The 21543-nt window shown below is 40.8% G+C and overlaps 1 protein-coding gene across 3 annotated transcripts in view; it reads left to right on the forward strand.

Annotated features, from left to right (window-relative positions):
- The window catches only part of LOC121277037 (synaptopodin-2-like), a 155398-nt gene extending 134248 nt beyond the window's left edge, over positions 1-21150 (forward strand). For all 3 annotated transcript variants that reach the window (XM_041185955.1, XM_041185963.1, XM_041185968.1), the window contains one exon: positions 18443-21150. In XM_041185955.1, the coding sequence (XP_041041889.1) occupies positions 18443-19030 (588 nt within the window). In that variant the 3' untranslated portion in view covers positions 19031-21150. The remainder of the gene's footprint in view (positions 1-18442) is intronic.
- Positions 21151-21543: the final 393 nt, after the last annotated feature.

Genomic DNA, 21543 nt, shown 5'->3' on the forward strand with positions numbered 1-21543 from the left:
CAGGGTTTCAACAATAACTCCACAGGTGTGACATCCATTGTTGTGTGAGGGGGAGTCCTGTAATGAAATGAAAGCATGCTATACTTGGTTGCCAAGGAATTAGCTTTTTCATGCCTGTCTTGAACGTTTGAATCGCCCTTTCAGCCAGTCCATTTGAGGAACGGTGATGCGGTGCATTTTTTACAAGAGTGACACCATTGAGACTGATAAATCATTGAAACTCAGCACTTGTAAATGCCGTGCCGTTATCAGAAACGACTACTTCTGGTGGTCCGTGAAAGGCAAAACTCTGACATAGTTTCTCAATTGTAGCGCACGATGTTGGTTACTTCAACTCATATACGTCCAACCATTTTGAATGAGCATCGACAATGAGCAGAAACATTGTTCCTAGGAAAGGTCCATGTGTAACCACAACCAGAGTCTACCTGGCCACTCCTATGGGTGTAATGGAGCTGTCACTGGCAACTTTTGCAGTTGCTGACATTGCACACAGTGCTTTACTAAATTCTCTATTTCAACATCCATCCCTGGCCACCATAGATAGCTGTGTGCTATGGTTTTAATTCGGGAAATTCCTGGATTGGTACTGTAAACTTGAACTAAGAGTGGCTCCCTTCCCTTTGGAGGAACTATCGCTCGTGCTCCCCACGATAAGATGCCATCCTGGCTGGCTATTTCATGTTTTCTGTTGAAGTACGGTTTCATTCCATCAGATACAGACTCCTGTGACCACCCATGTAGCATTTGTTCTCGTACTTGAGATAGGACTGTTTCCTGACTTGTCCAATCTCTGATCTGTCAAGCACATGCTGGCGAGGAATCAAAGAAATTTAACAGAAGACAAGTTCCTGTGGAACTGGGACGTACTCATCATTTTCTTGTAAAGGGAAATTTGATTTGATAGCCAGGCCTACGTATGAAAGTGTATTCGTATGCTGCCAGAATTAAAGCCCATCGTCGTATTCTTGCTGAGGCTATAGGTGGTATAGCCTTGTTCTCACTAAACAATCCTAGCAATGGTTTGTGGTCAAAACAATTGTAAAATGATGGCCGTGTACGTACTGGTGAAATTTCTTCACACTAAAGATGATGGACAGGCCCTCTTTTGCTATCTGTGAGTATCCCTTTTCTGCTGTGGTGAATGTCCTTGAAATGTAACCAATTGGCCTTTCCGTGCTGTTGTCCATCTGATGAGAGAGAACTGCTTCCGCTCCATAGGGAGATGCGTCACATTTCAGCACCAATTCTTTCATCTGGCATAATGTACTAATAGACATTGGACGAGTGCAACAATTGTTTCACCTTTATGAAAGCTTCTTTCTGGGGCACCTCCCAAGACCAATATTGGTTCTTTTTGAGTAGAGGATGCAGGGGTCCAGCATTGTAGACAAATTGGGTAAGAACCGCCCATTATTGTTGATCATTCTGAGGAATGATTTGAGCTCTGAGGCATCCTTGGGCACAGGTGCCTTTCTTATGACTCTCACTTTCTTCTCAACCGGTTGGAGACCCTGTGAATCTAGCCAGTGGCCCAAATAGATTACCTCCCTCGCTTAGAAAGTGCGCTTTTCTTTCTTTTGCAAATATTCTTTTTCAGTGAATCCTGTCACCAATACATCATTTAAATAACCTACAGCCTGGGGCAGTCCTTGCAGTGAGCTTTCCATTGTTCTCTGAAAGATGGCACAGTGGAGGAGACACCGAAAGGCAATCGTGTACATTGGTACAACCCTTTGTAGGAATTAATTGCGACAAATCCTCGGGAGGTATTATCCAATTCTAGTTGTTGTTAAGCATGACTCATGTCAAGCTTTGTGTACCTTGTCCCTCCTTCCAGCTTGGCGTACAGGTCTTCAATTTTTGGAATAGGGCGCCTATCCAGCTTGGCTACTTTATTAACTGTCAGTTTGTAGTCCCCACAAATTTAGGCGCTTTGGTCAGGTTAAAGGACGGGGACTTATAGGTATTGCCCATTTTGAGAACTGAACAGGTTGTACAACTCCCACTTTCTCTAGTCTGTTTAGCTCAGTGTCGATTTTCTCTTGCAGGATGTATGGCACCGGTCTCGCCTTCATGAAGCAAGGGGTTGCTTCCGGATCCACGTGAATCTTGGCCTGCAGGCCCTGGATTTTCCCCTTAAAGATGGTGGCGTTCTTTCTAAGTAGCTCTGGTAGCCCACTTGCTCTCAACTGGAAAATTTCAGCCCATCCTAACTTAATCTCCTTTAACCAATTCCACCCCAGGAGGCTTGGCCCTTCACCTGCTACCACTATCATGAGTAGCTGTGCCGATTGGCTTCCATAATGGACAGTCACTCTGCTTATGCCTTTTACTTGAATATCTTCACCATATATGTCTTTAGCTTGGCAGCTGTTTGTTCCAAACTTAACTGATGTTCACCATTATTCAAATATCTGTTAGTATGTTCTCCAATAGTAGAAGTTCCTGTGTCTACTTCCATTATAACAGATTTGCCATTTACTTGCACTGCGACAAATATTGGTTCTGGCTTTCCAACTTTTAGATTAAACAATGAGTAAATATCAGAATTTGTTGTTTCAGGCGTTTTCACACTAGATTTCATTGGGCTTCTTCTTTTGTTTACAAGCTTGCTTGAATCTTTCTTTGCACTGCCTCATTATGTGTCCATCTCTGTGACAATAGTAGCATTCAATTTTTTAAGCTGCCAATCGCTGAAAGACTGCTTGTTTCCCCCTTCTATTAAAATTATTCTTCGATTTTGCTGCTAAGTTATTTTTCTTTATTCTTTGACTAGAGGGGGCTGTTTCCCGCTTCTCGGCAGAGTCTTGCTTTTTTTGTGCCACTTTCGCTTGAGGTTTCCCACCAGATGTGGAGGACGGCGCCATGTTGCGCATCCTGCATTGCTTGTAAATCTCTTACTGTGCTTTCCATGGCCAGCACTATTTCTAGCACCTTTTTAAAATCCAGGTTCACTTCGGACAATATTCTTTTCTAAATAGTGTCCTGTTTAACACCACACACTAAACAACCTCTGAGCTTGTCATTCAGAGCTGTACTGAACTCACAATGTTCCGTTAGCTGCTCAAGTTTGCCACATAGCATATAATTGTCTCACCCGGAGCTCTGTTTCACGAATTAAACCTGAACCTCTGCATCGTGACTGAGTTCTGAAGAAGAGTCATACGGACTCGAAACGTTAACTCTGTTTTTCTCTCCACAAATGCTTTAGGCCTGCTGGGTTTTTCCAGCATTTGTTTTGTTTGAGATTTTCATCATCTGAATTATTTTGCTTTTGTCTTTAAACACTTCCCTCTCCCGACCCCCTTGCTATCTCACGCTTGCCTCACTCACTGCCCCTCTCCTGAGCCCTTGCTCACAGTGAGGGCTCGGGAGAGGGATGGGGAGAAGAAAGCAACAAGCAGGAGGGAGAAAGGGGGTCGGGTGAGGCAAGCGGCGAACCGGGGGGAGCGAGAGGGGTGAGTAGGAAGTGACGGGATGCGGGAAGGGGCAAGCGGGAGAGAAGTAGAAAGAGGATTTTGGGGCCAATAATGTTCAAGGCAGCAAATAGGTTTTTAAAGTAAAAATTACAGTTCAGAAACATAACTCACCCTAATTACATGCTTTCTTATAGGAAAGTGATTTTCATTTACCACAATTTTGTTTAGCAGCTGTGTTTAAACGAGGGATAACTATATCATTATCCTAACTGAACTCACATTTATCAGAGTCACTGTCAAAACACCAGTCACTGCAATGGCCCTGGTAATTATCCATAACTATGTATCCTTTCTACAAGTCTTTTATTGTCATCATTATCATTTATCCTCTTTGACCTCAAAGGCAACATTTTCTCCCACAGGAAGGGAGATGTGGAAGTGCAATTGTGATGTACATTTCCGCTTCCTCCATCATTGCCAATAATCTAATCACTGGTGAACAAGAAAATCTGGCCTAGCCACTGGAGATTGATTCCTATCCATGCCAGCATGCAAAAAATCAGACGTGATTGCTTGCTTTTTAAAATGTAAATGGCATCACCCTCACCATTCAGGTTCCTTTGCAATAATCTATTAACACAAAACTGGAAACTTAGCTTCCATTAGTGGGCCTGTGCTTCCTATGAACTGAGGTTCAACATTATGCATGAAGCGAGCAGGATAGCAATGCCATCAGGCAGGCAAGGAGCCTTTATAACCTTGGGGAATAGGTTGGAAAATTGCTGACTGCCCATTGTACCATCCTATTCTGTCCAATAGATATAAAAAAAATTGATGCATCATGCAAGAACTTTTATGTGTTTATTATGAGTAAGGAGTCTATATAGAAGCAAACTAGATGATCAGGTTAATTTATAAAATCAATCTTCAAGTAACTTTCCTCTTATTATCATATTGTCATAATTTGCTTAACAGTGTCTTCAAATTCGTGTTCTTTCATTACAGCTACCTGTTGTTTACAAATCAGGCACTTTGATTTTGCACTCTCTATTTATGTCCACAAAGAAATATGCAATTCTTCTCTTCTCTAAGAGGGCATGACACCATTGATCTGCTTTTTCTTAGATAAAGACTAGAGAACCACTTGTCACTACACAGTTTAAAATTCAGGGATCAGTGCCACTAGACTTAAAACACACTGTAAAAAGTAACCACTGTTAAGTAGCAGTGTAAAACTGGATCAGACAAACAGTAGTAGATGCATTGAACATCTCGGGAGGTGCGGTGTTGTCACATAAAATTTCAATTTGTTATATCTATTAAGCAGACATGACCAATGGTGCCACCCCAACAAGCTGAATAAAGAATGGGGTGTGTGAGGACCAGATGAAATTGGTATTGAAGGACACATGTTAGTGGCTCTACAAAGCCAGTGGAGTTTTATTACTATAATATTGAGGGTTGTTCAGTGGTCAATTGTGTGAACTTGGAACATTAAAAAAGTAGATTTGGGGCAATTTTAACGCTGTCAACCCAGTGGCAGATGGGCAGTTAAAACGTGCAAGGTGGCTTCCCGTGATTTCCCACCTGGATCCTGACAATCCTACTTTTAACCTGTTCTTCTGAATAGTCAGCAAAAGCACCTGCCTTTCTTTAGATAAGAATATCAGAGTGAGATGTAAGTAAAGGGCTATGGCTGTAATTTTAAATCAGGCCTGAGTGAGGCAGTCTCTATGATATTTCCGCCAGGTTGAAGTGAGTCAGAGGAGCGTTAAGGTGTGAAGAGATTATGGGGACTAAATTTTTTACTTCCCTTTGTGGGGGAAGAAGGTACAGGAATGCTCCTTTGGGTCTGCATATGGAACATTTAGGCCTTTCCTGCCACAAATTCCGCTCCCCATTCCCTCCCCTGGTATCCTACTGGAACCTCCTTCTCCACATCTATCTGCATGCCAGTGAATGAGCATAGCTGCTTGATTTTTGTGAAATAAATAGCTGCTTTGCGCCTGGTTTAGGCAGAAAGTGGAACAGCAGCCCAGAGGTTGAAATAGCCATACTAGTTAGTTGGCAAACTAACTGACTCACATGGTTTGCCGCTGAAGGTTAAAATTGACCCCATGGTTGATGGAATTTTCCGAACCAGCATTAAACCGATAAACTCGACAAGCCAAATTCAAAGGTGCTCAAGAAGTCTATTTAAAGAAAAACGTACATTAAAATAGTGCCTTTCACAATCACAGGACATCCCAAAGCATTTTATAGCCTATGAAGGACTTTTGAAGTAGTCACTGTTGTAATGTAGGAAACTTGGCAGCTAATTTGGGCACAGCAAGCTCCCACAAACAGCAATGTGATAATGAGCAGATAACCTGTTTTTGCAATGTTGATTGAGGGATAAATATTGGCTGAGACACCCAGGAATAACTCTGTTGTTCTTCCTTAAAATAGTGCCAAGGGATCTTTCATGTCCACCAGAGATGGCAGAAAGGGCTTCAGTTTAATGTCTCACCTGAAAGATGGAGGATTTAATAGCGCTCATTTACATGAAGTGTATGGCCATCCCATGACACTCAGATACATATAAATGTAATTGTCAGGATCAGAAGTGTCCACTTAAGCATATGCCTCATATACTCTCTCGTGGACTTGAGATCTAGTCTCCAAGAGGCAACTTAAAGAAAGTACTGCAGGTCACAAATTGACATTGTAGCTGTCAATCTGAGGTCAGAAAAATGGCAGAGCTACATGCATAGGGTTAACAATTGAATAATACCACACGAATAAAACAAGGTTGACGTTGCATGAGCATTATTACTTTAATACTCAGGGATATTTCCATCCCATTGTTGTTGAAATTTTATTAAAAACTAGGAATACAAACATGGTTGGTACTACTGGTACTGAAATATAAGGTGTGAATACCAATGAGGAAGAGTTGAGAAATTTTATTATTCACTTAACAATAAAACAAAATCCACAAATCACTTAGGTTGGTATAATCACATCTTCAGTGTGTACTAGTTAATTTCTTAAATCAGCTATAGCTTGTATCTTTGAATTTAAGGGAGACAGGAAACATGAAATGAAATGCAGAAAATAGTTTCTAGGGGCCAGCATTGAGTCTTTCCAGAAATAGACTTTGAGTTTTTTAAAAAGATTCCCAACACAGAAATGTTTGATAAATATTCCAGTGTGTTCTTCGTGCATAAATTTGTACTCATTTTAGAGGAAGTCTTTTTGATGTAAAAATTATATTTATGTTGACTTCATTTGAACTTATTGGACTGATTTTTGTCTACCAGCTTAAATCAATTCTGCATCGATAAAGATCGATGCGCATCATACCAGATGGTAAAGATTTTATGGTTGAGGGGTTTACATAATTATTCACAGATTCAGATGTAGATTTGTGTATGTGTACAAAGCACATTCATGGTGAGAGCATAAAATCATTACTAAGTGAAATTTAAATGGATGAGGACAATTGAAGGTAAATTTCTGGAAGTGGTTAGAATGGGTAAGAAGGCATCTCAACCTATTAGCGGTCTTTCCCAAGGTTGATAGGACAGGGAATTAAGAAATGACAGGTAAAAACGGAGGGTAAGGAAATGTAAGGTGCAGCAGAAGTTTTCAGGCAGGTGACTGATTAGCCATGCATTCAGTATTTCCTGTTTGGCGATTGCTGGAGTGGAAATGGTGGTGGGGGAGATGGCTGTGAAGAACACTACCATCTGTGACACTCGGAAACACCATCCATGTAATTCCCCTGAAAGGAGATGGAGGCAGACTTGTTGTTGCAGCTGAGCAGGATGTTTTGGTTGTCAGGGCCCTATGCTGCAATGGATGGCACAACTCTGCATCTTGCCCATAAATGACTCTGCCCCTTGAAGGCAGTTGTTGTCAGTTGGTTGTGTAACTATGGCTGGTAAGTCAGCAGCGTGGCTTTACTGCAAAGTTTAGATGATACTACGTTAAAGAAAGAATTTAGTAGGTCATGAAAGTTATATTTAAAGGAATGAAGACAATTGAAGGTAAATTTCAATTTGGAATACTTCTGAAGAACTATTTAGCAAAACAGTTAGTCAGGCCTTCAATAATATCTATGCCATTGGACTTCGAGAGTTGGAGCCTCCACTCATGCTAATGGTCTGCCAAATCTGAGACTAGTGAGCTCTATCTGCAGATGTGGGTACTGTTGAGAGGGCACAGAACCACCTCTCAGGCACCTGCTTGAGATCTCTAATAGTTATTCTTCAGCTAATGCAAATAGACTGAGGTAAGGGGTTCAGCAGTGTTTTAGTAGAAGGTACACAGACTAGCTTCAGCAAGTAGGAATAAATACATTCTCAAAATCAATAAACTCTAAATTGATCAGCAAAAAAATTATAAGTGAGATAAAGAGGAAAAAGCACACATACAAATTCTGCAGGAAGAAAGGAAAAGGGCCCATTGGTATAAATCCACATTTCAGAAAAATAACAAAAAGTTGATCAGAGACAAAAAAGGGGACCTAGTTTAAAAAAAAATGCACACATAACAGCCAAAGCTCAGCATGTTAATAAAAAAATATTCTGTGCCAGACCAGCTGGTGAGATGAAGATAAATGGTGAGAACAGGCTTGAAACAGAGGATAAGCACAAAATAATAAGTGTTCTGAATAATTCCTCCTGATAATTCACAAGGGAGAACATGAGCAACATGTCTTCCCTAAACATTGACAACCCAAGTGAAACCAATAAATAAATACTTATTATAAATTAAGCTACACATAGGCTAATTAGGCTCCAAACAAAAAGAGTTTTTTAACCCATAGTACTGAAAGAAACATGATAGAGTTTTGCCAAGCACTGGCAATACTTATGAAGGAATCATTGCACACTGGGAAGGTAGCAGAAGATTGGAAACAGGCCAATAGGGTGCCCAGACTCTAAAAGGATGACAAAACAGATGAAGGCAACTACAGACTCATTAGTCTTACTCCCATTCCAATATAAAATAATGGAAATTCATTACCAGGGGGGAACACAAGGAGTATTTACATAACAATAACCAAGTACAGATGTTAGAATGAATCAGAAGAAAATGCTGTCAGCCTCCACTACTTCTTTGGGATAGTGCCATCCCAAGTTTATTGTGGAAGCCCCCATGAAGTGGTGCAGCTCAACCTCCAACAGGTTTCTGACAAAGTTCTGCGTGAAAAGCAATGCACTAAACTCAAAATTTTTGGAATTCCTTCAAAAATGATGCTGAAGGGTAGGAAACAATGAGCACTCATTAGAAGTGTTATGTCAACATAGGTAGGAGTACAGAGTTTCAGGGCTTCATGCTGGGACCACTTATGTTTCTAATTTACAGAAATAACCAATGTGTTTCATTGGTATCTCCAAACCACTGTCAGCCTACTAACGCTTGGTGAATAATCCTTTGCTGGTAACTTACTTGGTTTTGAAGATGTACGTAACTGTGATTTGTGAGTGTCCTGAGATACACTGACTGATATGATATTGTGCTCTAGATTCCAAATGGCCTGATATGTTCTTGGGAGGGAAAACAAGTGTACATGATCATAGGTTACAATAGGGATAGTACATGAAAGCCCAAAGTATTTATCACTTGTACATCCATAATACATTAATAGTCTTAGGTATAATGTGCACTTCCTTTAATTGTCTTTTCTACTTCTTGTCCACTTCAGCTGTCGCTTTTCAGTGCATCCTGTGACACATGACCAATAGCACAAGAGATCTGTTAGCGTTAATAGCTTGGAAAATATGAGGGCCTGTTCTACCAACCAAAGTTCAATGAATTTGTGCAGTGACCTCTGGTTCTGACACAGTTAAACACATTAAGAGAGTTCATCACATTAATGTGGCAGGCACCTGGGCTATAATGAACGTACCAAGTCCAGTTTTCAATGGAAATTGGAACTGGTCCAGTCGAGCTACACCCTATTGATCAGTTGAGCTGCTCCCAGTTGACTAGTTGAGGTGCCCTCGGTTGACCAGTTGAATTATTTTCACTTGAGTTGTCAAGCTGGTTCCAGTTATGTCCGGTTAGCCTGGTTAAATTTACCGGTCCAGGGTGATCAACTCTTCTGAAGTAAAGGAACACTTGGACTGTGGGACTGGGTAGGGAGTGGGATGCAGCAAATGGTGGGGGTGTGGTAAGTATGATGGGGGAGGTTGAGAGGGGTTGGGGTTCTGTTAATTGAGATTGGGGTGGGGGTTACAACTTATCTTGTTGAGACCTTCTGCTGGCCGACTCACTCAATTCTATTGTCACATGAATCACTCAAACGTACCCTGCAGACTCGCAGGATCAGTCTCCACAGGCTGCCCTAGAAAATACAGGACACAAGGCGCCCCTTAGGGGACAAACAGTTAATGGATAATCCCTTAAAATGTAGGACAGCTCGTCATCCTGCAGCTAAGTATTCAAAATTTGTGAAAGGGAAAATCTAGAAAATAATTCACTCGATTCACATAAATACCACTAATAAATGAGAAAAGCACTACCAAGCGTGTGTCTGTGTGTGCCATAATGGAAAATAATTTGATTGGACTGAACTGTAAGTTTCAAATATGATTGTGATACATAAAAACACAAAACTCATGATGCAAAAAACATATAAACAGAGCAGGAATCAAAACATAAACACCGCTAAAGTGCAGAAATGTTAAATTGTAGCAGTTAATCAAAATACTGAACTTAAGCATTATTTACAATCACATTATTTACAATTACACATTGAATGCTCCATTGGATTTTTGTCTCTTATCGAGATCCTGAATCTTCTCGGATATAATTCTTTCTTGAAAGCCTCTCTTTGTGGGTCTGGAGGTGATGGTGAAGTATGCTGTAAAGTAAGAGAAAACATTTAAGCTTCAATTTATTGGGGACTTCCAAAATACCTGACAAAAGGTCTCCAAGCCAACCCTTGCTGCAAGAAATTAAATCTTCTACGTTGCCTGCAACAAAACAGCCTGCCAGTTCATCGGATCCACAGATGCCAACAGCCAAAGTCTTGATGAATGGTGAATTCGTCCTTTGGCTATGTGCCTCATTCCACATTCCCTTTGGTATCTCAATACCATCTGGCAGTTTTACTTGTAAGTAAAATCAGGGATATACTCGGTATTCTTATTGTAAAATTGGAAGATAATACAGACTCAGGTTAACTACAGACTCTACATGAGGTTATCCAACAGTTCAGTCTCAACGAATGACAAATCATCTGTGATGCAGGCAAGTTTAACACTGCACCCAATGTCATAAAGATCCGTCACTTTTTACTGAAACCAACACTGGTTATCAAATGTTTTGAAAATTAATTCTAAAAATCATTACCTTGTCATCAATTGCAATGTACAACTGCTCACTGGCCTCTTTGTACCCCATACAGGAGGCTTGCTGATTCTGCTTGGGTGGTATTGGATGTGCAGGCATCTCCAACACTCTCCTGAGGTTCTGGTGCATCATCTTACCTAGCAACATAATCAAAAATAATTTGCATCATTCACATATCAGTGTTGGGACGCTATTGCATGAATGCAGTTCACTCTTTCATCTGTTTCTGACAAGACGGAGCTGCATTAGTCACAGAAAGAGGTATCCTATGTAACAGTAAAGTAACAACTGTATCTCACCTATTTTTCACAGTTCCACAATTTCCTCCTATAGCTTGTGGTTCGTAGCCTCTAGCTGATTTTTCTTGGACTGGAAGGTAACTAAATCTTCCTTGCAGCCATTCTCTCTTTCATTTTTGCTCTAAAGTCTTTGTTGCAGGCAGACTTCTCCTTCATTCTGTCACAGAGAAGATATTTTTGAAATCATTAGCTTTTGATTTGAGATCTCATAAACCATTTGAAGACAGAAATCAATGATAAGATATTTACCCTGGTTGCACCTTCGAGTGCTCTCTTCCTCCAGTGTGGGGCTATCATCACCACTGCTGCTGATGGCCTCGAGAGTGCTGTCCACAATCTTGGACGCCTTGAACCTTGGGCTGCTCTGTGCTTTCTGTCTGATCTCTTTACCTGTCTAGTCGCTTGGGGCATTACATTAGGCAAGTTGTTTCCAAGTGCTTTAAGAGTGACAAATCTTCTCACCCCTTTTGATGTAGAGAAAGTTTCCTTATATTTTGAAATCTACATTTAAGCATGAAGTTGAGCTTAGAACTGGAAATCTATTTTCTACTCTAGCTCTTGCAGATCACTGTTGTTTGATGGGATCGATCGCACCATTATGATCAGGCACTGATGTGATTCTGTACAATTCGATGGATGTACTGATGATCAAGGAATTCATTAAGGCAAACTCAGATAGGTGTTCAAGAATTAAGTGAGAAAGGAGGCCTACCTGTGAAAAAAGAGTGAGGCTGTTATTTCAGTGTTTAAATACGTGATATTAAAACAGCTCCATAGCCTTAGAACTGTCTCCAGTAAAGCTGTCAACTCCTTGCCTCTTGACACAGAAAATAAAATAGAAATCCCTCCTTCACCAAGAATGTAACAGGGTCTGCAGGGGCTGGGACAAACATTGCTGATTGACAAATACTGTGGCCAGCCGCAAAGTAATTTTTGCTAAAGCTTGCCAATCAAGGTATAATGGGCAATACCTCCTCCGGCTGCCTTCTCTCTGCAGATCACGCCGCTTCCTTTAGTGGCTCCGGTGCAGCTTCACTGTTTCCATCCCGCTCCCTCATTCCCCGGTACTCGCCTCGCCCTCCCCGGCATTCGACGCCTCCCTCCCACTGCTTCCTGACCTCCTCTGAGTCGCCGAATCTCTGACTGGGGCCGTTCACCTTTTCCGATCCGCACCTCCCTGAGCCGCTAATTTTCCCTCAGGGCTCGGGGAAGGTGCGATCAGAAGGAGGGCGAGCGGCGGGAGCGAGGCGTCGAGTGCCAGGGAGGCTGGGAACAGCAATAAGGTGGGAGTGGGAAGGAGGTGTTAAGTACTGGGGAGGACAGGAGGCAGCCATTACCATCAAGGGGAAACAGATGGCCTGCAGATGGAAAGGTATTTGGGCAACAAGAGGTTATTTTCTATTGTATTTGTATGTTTATTTCTAATGTTCATCATTTCGATAGGGTAATTATATTAGGTGAGTTCAACTTTCCCAACATTAATTGGGATAGGCATAGTATTAAGGGCTTGGATGGAGTGGATTTCTTGAAATGTGCACAGGAGAACTTTTTAGGTCAAACTGTAGAGGGTCCAACAAGGGACGGCGCATTGCTGGACCTAATTCTGGGGAATGAAGCTGGACAGGTGGCTGAGGTGGTGGTGGAGGAACGTTTTAGTGATAGCGACCACAACATGGTACAATTTAAGCTTGTTATGGACAAAGAAATAAACAAGTTGCAAAAAAATGTTTTGGATTCAGGGAGAGCGGAATTTAGTAAAATAAGACAGGATCTGGCAAAGGTAGATTGGGAACAGCTACTTGTGGGGAAATCTTCAGAAGAGCAGCCGGGGGGGGGTGTTCAAAAAGGAAATGGGGAGGGTACAGGCTCAACATATTCCCTCTAGGGTGATAGGAAGCAGTAACAAACCCAGAGAACCATGGATGACCAGAGATATTCAGGATATGATGAAAAGGAAAAGAGAGGCTTTTAGCAGGTACAAGGGAAGCAAATCAATGGGGGGGATTAGTGAAGTACAGAAAGTGCAGGGTGGAGCTTAAGAAAACAGGAGAGCAAAGAGGAGATATGAGAAAGCTCTGGCTGGTAAAAGTAGGGAAAATCCCAAGATATTCTACAAGTATATCAATGGGAAGAGGATAACCAGGGAAAGGTTGGAGCCAGAGCACATCAATAGAGTGTTGAATGACTACTTCACATCCGTCTTCACCCAAGAGAATGAGGATGAAGGTATCAAACACGGGGAGAGAGACTGCGAGGTTCTTAAGCAAATTGATATAGGGAGTGACAAGGTATTGGAGGTGTTGGCAGGCTTAAAAGTAGACAAATCTCCAGGTCTGGATGATTTGTGTCCCAGACTGCTGAGGGAGGCAAGGGAGGAGATCGCAGGATCTCTGACCTAAATTTTTAACCCCTCTCTGGCCACGGGGGAGGTGCCAGAGGACTGGAGAACAGCTAATGTGGTTCTGCTATTTAAGAAGGGTTGTAGAGATAAGCCAGGGAACTACAGGCCAGTGAATCTCATGTCAGTGGTAGGAAACTATTGGAGAAAATTCTGAAGGAGAGAATCTATCGCCACTTGGAGAGGCGAGGTTTGATCAGGGCTAGTCAGCATGGCTTTGTCAGAGGGAGGTTATGCCTAACAAATTTGATTGAATGTTTTGAGGAGCTGACCAGGTGTGTAGATGAAGGTAGTGTAGTTGATGTGGTTTATATGGATTTCAGCAAAGCCTTTGACAAGGTCCCACATGGGAGACTTATAAAGAAGGCAAATGCACACGGGATACAGGGTAATTTGATAAGGTGGATTCAAAATTGGCTTAGTTGTAGGAGACAGAGGGTGATGACAGAAGGATGCTTTAGTGACTGGAAGCCAATGTCCAGTGGTGTACCACAGGGATCTGTACTGGGTTCCCTATTACTTGTCATTTATATAAACGATATAGATGACTATGTGGGGGGTAGGATTAGTAAGTTTGCGGATGACACAAAGATTGGCCGGGTGGTTAACAGTGAGGTTGAGTGTCTTGGGCTACAGAAAGATATAGACGGGATGGTCAAATGGGCAGAAAAGTAGCAGATGGAATTTTACCTTGAAAAGCGTGAGGGGTGGTACACTTTGGAAGGAGTAATTTGACAAGGAAGTATTCAATGAATGGCATGATACTAGGAAGTTCTGAAGAACAAAGGGACCTTGGATTGTGTGTCCATAGATCTCTGAAGGTGGAGGGGCATATTAGTGGGTTGGTGAAAAAGGCATATGGGACACTTGCCTTTATCAATCAAGGCATATATTACAAAAGTAGGGAGATCATGGTGGAGTTGTGTAGAACCTTGGTGAGGCCACAGCTGGAGTACTGTGTGCAGTTCTGGTTGCCACATTAGAGGAAGGATGTGATTGCACTGGAGGGGATGCAGAGGAGATTCACCAGGATGTTGTCTGGGGTGAAACATTTAAGTTATGAAGAGAGGTTGGATTGACTTGGGTTGTTTTCATTGGAGCAGAGAAGACTGAGGGGCGACCTGATCGAGGTGTACAAGATTATGAGGAGCGTAGACAGGGAGGATAGGGAGCAGCTGTTCCCCTTTGTTGAAGGGTCAGTCACGAAGGGACATAAGTTCAATGTGAGGGGCAGAAAGTTTAAGGGGGATGTGAGGAAAAACTTTTTACCCAGAGGGGTGACAGTCTGGAATGCGCTGCCTGGGAGGGTGGTGGAGGCAGGTTGCCTCACACCCTTTAAAAAGTACCTGGATGAGCACTTGGCACGTCATAACATTCAAGGCTATGGGCCAAATGCTGGTAAATGGGATTAGGTAGGTAGATCAGGTGTTTCTCACGTGTTGGTGCAAACTCGATGGGCTGAAGGCCCTCATCTGCACTTGTGATTCTGTGATTCTGATTTGATATGTTTATCACTTGTATTTGTATGTTTATTATGCTCATTTCTTGGATTTGTATTCATTTTTTTGAGTTTTGTTTCGCTTATATCTACTACTTTTTCAAATCATGCTATTAATTGATGTCCACGTAGGTTGTACCATTATCCATTCCGCACAGGGTTTACCAGAGAATCTGAGGTTATTTCCTAATCACTTTGGGTGTAAAGAATGCTACCCCTGAATTATGATTGATGCTATATTATGGCAACAAAGGTACTTATGGCCATTGTTAATCCTAGAAAGGCTTTTTTGATGCTTCTCGATGAGAAAAATTCTTTTGATATATTTTTCCTATCCTGAGAAGTTTTCAATCTTAAAGTTTATCTTTTGCCATTGTGCTCCTTTGTGTGTGACTGTATTCAAAAAATCAGGTCTTGAAATGGCTAAATGCATAGCATTAATAAACTCTATTATATAATGCATTCATATACGTGAGGTGAGGAGATAAATATCATTGTGCTCTTTGTAACACATTGCAAACCTGATATGAAAACGTGTACTGACACGCCACTGTCTTTTTGCCTTGCACATTTAGTCAGGCAGTTTTTGACTTAGGTCAATCTAGTTGGCTTCAGCTGGTACTTTTTCTAGTTTAAAGGGCCATTGAAGCAGCCACATAACAACTGGCTCGCCTTAATTCCAACTGGCTCCAGTTTTCCTGTTAACTTGTTCCAGCAGAAGTCAACTGGTTCTAGTAAGATTCCAATGCCCTAGTTATACCCAACTGGACAAGTAGGAATATCAACTGGTGTCCATTTATAATCTGCACTTATTCCAGTTGCATTCTCTTAAAACCGGCTGTGATCTGTTATTCCGAGTAGACATCAGTTATGAACATTCGTTATTCCTAACTGGCTCCAACTGATGCTCACCTGAGGAGGTGGTGTATGAAAAGTGATGGCAGGTCCTGTCGCACAAGAGCTGCCACAGGAAGATATTAATTCCTTTTATAATATAACCAAACCAATCAAGCAAACATAGCCTGGGATCAGCTTTACCCAGAGCACAGCCTGGTTTCCTGAGTGGGCCCCAATTATGCCACTGTACTGAGCTGAACATCTGCTTCTTCTCAGCATTCAGGTCAATCAATATTAAAAAGGCTGGAACTGAGGAATTTTCAGGTGAGGGATATCCACTTCTGACATGATGGACAATGTTTAGTGTGGATGGAGGATGCACACCAAACTGGCCTTGTCAGATGCTCATGGTCTGGGCCAAGACCCATTCTATTCAGATCCCAGCCGATCTTCCATCCCCTCCACTATACCCCTGACTGGAGCTGCAAATTCAATGGAAGAGAAAACTGGGCAGAGTGCATAACAAATTGCTGATTTGTTATCGCCTGTTTTGTTATCCTTCCCCCAAGATAAAATTATACCCTATTTTTATATGAAGTTAACGTTAATGCCATTGTAGAATCTTATTATAGAATATTCCTTTGAAAAGATACTTAATTGTTTCCAGGCGCCACCACAGTGTTCAACAGATTTTAACTTTGGGTAATAGTATAAATTGAGTATTATCAATTCAGCAGCACCTTACACATCTTTCCCAGTTTTCATTTCCAAATCAGGAAACATGTATCACCAGCAACTGAAGCGACATTGTCCATTTTACACCTTTGCCCAAAGTCAAAATTACCCTCAATATCTCAACAGTGATAGAAAGTGTTAGATTTTTTATTTTACAGGTTAGAAAAGGTCTCTAATAATCTCATGTGGAGTCAGAGGCATTTAAGAAAAGATTGTCATAGCTCAATGAAATATCTCAAATTCCATTTGTGCACGGGCCACTTAATTGGTGATTTTATGATGTTTAATGTGGGAAATGGATCATAGGACAAAAGAAGAAAAACTGTATAATATGGAGATTATTTTGATATTCCATTTCTATAAAAAAGTTAAATGCCATTAGCATGTTTATACTTATTTATTTTAAGTCTGTCATCTGTAATGCAGCCAACTCATTTGATCGTAAAGCATATGATCTTTGTTCGACTATATATTCGACTAATAAGTCATTATATGCATTGATAATTCATCTCTTTAAACAATTCTTGAATTACCCATTACTTATGTAATACTGTATGCTCTACACACATTTTGAAGCCTCAAATCTGGTGGAAATGGGGCAGTAGCCCCTGACCCACTGTGAGGTATGACTCAGCACTCCATTCATGCTGATGGTATGGCCAATGCTATTTCCTCAAGGGCCTAGCAGTGGGTAGCTTGATTGCTCGTCTGAGTCAGTACACAAGTCTCGCTCCTTCAGCCCTGATTGCCAATTCAGCACAATGAGACAAGCATGCACTGTGCATGCTATGTCCGATATCAGCTGCTGCTGCAGCCAAGGAGGAGTCCAGAAGGTAAGATTTCATTTCTTTTTGTGAGGCCAACCTGGGCATGGGTGCTCCTCAAGGCTCCACACAGACAATTTAGAGCATTACCTTGTTAGGCCCCCTTCCTGACTATGGACCCATATCAGGCTAGCAGTAGGTTATGCCACTGAATATTACAGCAAACCAGATCAGGCTGCTGCCAGAGTCTTCTATCACGATTAGCAGGAGGCTGACCAGTGAGCTGCATCAGCCATCCACCCAAAAACTATGCATAAGAAAATCCACCCCAATATGATGGACAAAAATAAATAATCACACCCAACCAACAGCAACATGATAACAATCTCCATTCATACAGATGACCATTAGCCTATTTGTAATGTTTCCACTTGGTAGTTATTACCCCATATGTTATCGATGCCCAAGAAAGATCCTAGGGGAAAATTTCTGTACCCGTAGATGTTTAGGAAGTGAAGCTTGCTACACATAGAGTAATTGAGGTGAATAGCACAGATGCATGGTAAGGGGAGGCTGAATAAGTACACGGGGGAGAAATGAATAGAAGGATATGCTGATAGAGTTAGATGAAGAGGGGCAGGAAGAAGCTCTTATAGAGGATAAACACCATTAATGATCCACTAAATGTATTTCTGTATTAAAATAGCCAAGTAGTTCAGTGTAAAGAAAAATAAAGTATTATCCTTTAATAATTATGAAACACTTTGGGATTCAAGGTGAAGATTCAGAAACGTTAAAAGAAAATAATGAACGTTTTTAGGCAACAGAGTTGACAAGACACATGCTGATCCCAAAAATCGCAAAAATATATGTGAATAACTGTGGTACTTATCAAAGTAAACAGAATCATTTAAGGCAGATATCCCTACAAAGACAGTTTTTGTTGTTCAAGGCTGAAGGTGTTCAAAAAGAATGCCAAAATATAAGAAGTGTTAATAAGTCTCAAATGTACAATATATATCACAGATACGGTGCATGAGTACTCAAGTTTTACACATTTGAGGTTTCCCTTTTGATGTTTTTGTCCTGGCCATCTCTCTTGGTTTCCAATCAGATCTGCTATTTATTGGTTCTATTTACAGATGCAGTCAAGAGGCTTCCAACCTGTACAGATACCAGCAAAACTACCACAATATGGCTATTCTCATGGGCTTTCGGGAGCACAAGCAATGAGACAGCCAGCAACCATTCCATCAGGAAGACCGCCATCCCAGTCAGTTAAAACTTCATCGAGAAAACTGACCCCATGGGATGCTGCATCGCAGTCTGCTGTTGGTTCAGTAGAGGAAGCATTTTCCAGCAGAAAGATCCAGGAGTCAATAGCAAAGAATATTGTTTCAGCAGCCCGACGGAAGACGTTGCCCGAGCCTCCAGAAGAATGGAAGGCACGAGTAGCTTATGTCCCCCCAGTCTCAAGCACTTACTCTTCTATTGCCTCTTTCCAGGTCAGAAGACCACCTAGCATAACATCCTCAATCAAAACTATAGCATCCATTCCAGCATCTACCATCCAAGAGCGTTCAATGTATAAACAGCCACTAAATTACCAGCAATCACTGACTGACTCAGACCTGTCCGCTGGGGCATTCTCTGAACATGAAACTTTAGGAAAACAAGTAGCTGATCCAAATTATAACCCTTATCCACGGGGCTGGAAAAAACAAAGTTGAAACCATCAAAGGAGAGAAAAGCCTTGACCTTGATTCATCATTTCCTCATGCTGAAGATTATTGTGCTGTTTGTATTAACAGGAAAAATGTTAAAAGAGAATCAGATAAGAAAAAGGTGATGTGTGAAATGCTGTTAGATAAAGGAAAGGCATATTCTGGTTATTATCACATCTAGTATTGAGTTTCCAGTGTTTGTGCAGCACCTGAAGTGTTTTTGTACACGTATTTCAGCAAGGTGTTCAATTACAAGTTATTAAAAAATGCACACAAGTGAAGTCTATTGTAGTAAACACAAAGCTTTTATATATAAAAAGTATGCAATGACCTGTATACTGCAGCAATAGCTTCATGGTATTATTTCCAGATCAGATAACTTACTGCCATTGGCCTTAGAGACTACATAATGGAGTTTTGGGAGGAATTGCAGTTATAAAAATGGGTGTTTAATTAAGTTGTATTCATATTTTATATTGCACAATTCATAGCATTAGAGAATTTCTTGGCCAATACAATGTATATGTAGAAATAGCTGCCTAGAGAGGATATTACAGTTCTCTAACAGGTTGGAAGGGTTAAGTTGATACCACAAGAGGAAATACAGAATCTGGCTTCAGACAGAGATCAATGGAAAATGACAAATGTAATAAACCAGCACAACAAATTTTGAGTTTGCTGTTATGGCATTGTAACACACTCTGGCTGACAAGATGTGTTTTACTTTTACATAATGGATTTTAACCTGTTGTTCCCATCCCTTGTTATGGACTTCTCCATCCAGCATAACATTGACATCATACACCAAGAAGGAAAACAAAATTACCTTTGCACTCCAAGGCAGGCAATGTTATGTAGTAAGAAAGCAATGTGCATGCAACAGATTTTCTTTTAGCTAGGAAATGCACTTTGTTTTATTGAAATATTATGGATGTAGGACATTTTAAACAACAGCAATGTCTGAGAAATTTCCTGGAGGATAAGGAACAATAAACCATGGCAATAAGATGTTGCAAATACATGAAATTTAATCTGCTTGACAAACAGAAATGTTGAATTTTCCTGTCTTAGGTATAAAGTACTCATTAGAATCATGTGTTTGTCCCCCCCAAAATAGCTTACCTTGTTAAACACAGACTACATTATTATAGTATTGACTATGAAAAATACAAATAAAAGACAGTATATGTACATAATTGTACTATCACAACTATTCAACTACATCACAGCCATTGAAAATGTACTGTGGATTTTTTTTAAAGCCTAGAGAACGTTTGACCACAAAAAATCTTATCATCTATACTCTTAAATCCTACAAATATGCATTTTTTTCTTGAAAGTTAGATAAATATCTTGAAATGAACTAATAATGAATGTGAATAAAAAGGGGTTGGTGGAAATTATACTGTTTAATGTATGTCATTAGGAGGTTTAAGAATTACTTGGGAAGCACTGAAGTGTTTACTTTTTGACCAGGGTTTATTTCTCAACTGGTGAGTGTGAACGGATAATCAGTGAATTGGAAGGACAATTGTCGATTGTAGTATGTGCAACGTGTTTAGAGATATGAGTCTGGAATTAAGGAGAATAAATATTTTGAATTGTTCTGCTTACTTGCTAACATGTAGGGGAAAAAGTCAGTTTGTTACGTTCTTCTATTCAATGTAAATGTATCAATCGTATGCCAAGGATTGGTAAAACAATAATGTGGGTTCTTTATTTGAAGATACGACTATATGCACACAATGTTAACTGGGAGATTATGTACACATGCATGTCTGACTTCTGCAAACTGCTGCTGTGGACTGAGTCATGGGATGAGGTGGGAAATGATTGACAGCAGTTTAAGATACATGTACATCATATCACAATGAGTATAGTGTGATAATTGCTAACTAAACAGTGCTGAAATTATGGAAATCTGAAATATATGTTTGATCCATCAACAACTGAAAAGAGAAAAGGTCTATGTTTTGAGTTGAGATCCTTTGTGAGAACTCAAACGTAAGTCATGATATGCTCAAAAAACTAATCTGTCTGTCTTTTCAGTTGTTGACAGATGCATGATGTATTTTCAGGATTGTTTGTTTTACATTAATACTTAAAAATAAAGGGTGCAAAATGTGGATGCATAGCACACATTTTTTAGATGCTATGAAGTGGGCCAAAACAGTGCGTGCAGCAAACACAGACACTTCTGGTGGCAAGCTTGCAGTTATCATCCACCGAAGTATACAGAGTATGCAGATCATGACATCAATCAGCGTGTAAATCTGATTCGATGCCAGTGCTGCCATTTTAAAGTTCAACACACCCGTTAATGCCACCTCTTAATCATGTAGGGCTGAGCACCCACTCAGCAGCAGAATGGAACCCCCCTCTCCACTATCACCACCACCAGTAAGAGATAATCAAGTACATGCAAGTAAGTTGCTGATTGATTTCTTTTGGGTGTTGCTATGATTGTACAAGTTATTTAAAGTTGCTAAAGACTACAGCAGGTGCTGAAAGAGTTGGTC

Source organism: Carcharodon carcharias, chromosome 1 (genome assembly GCF_017639515.1).
Source record: "Carcharodon carcharias isolate sCarCar2 chromosome 1, sCarCar2.pri, whole genome shotgun sequence".
Classification (NCBI taxonomy): domain Eukaryota; kingdom Metazoa; phylum Chordata; class Chondrichthyes; order Lamniformes; family Lamnidae; genus Carcharodon; species Carcharodon carcharias.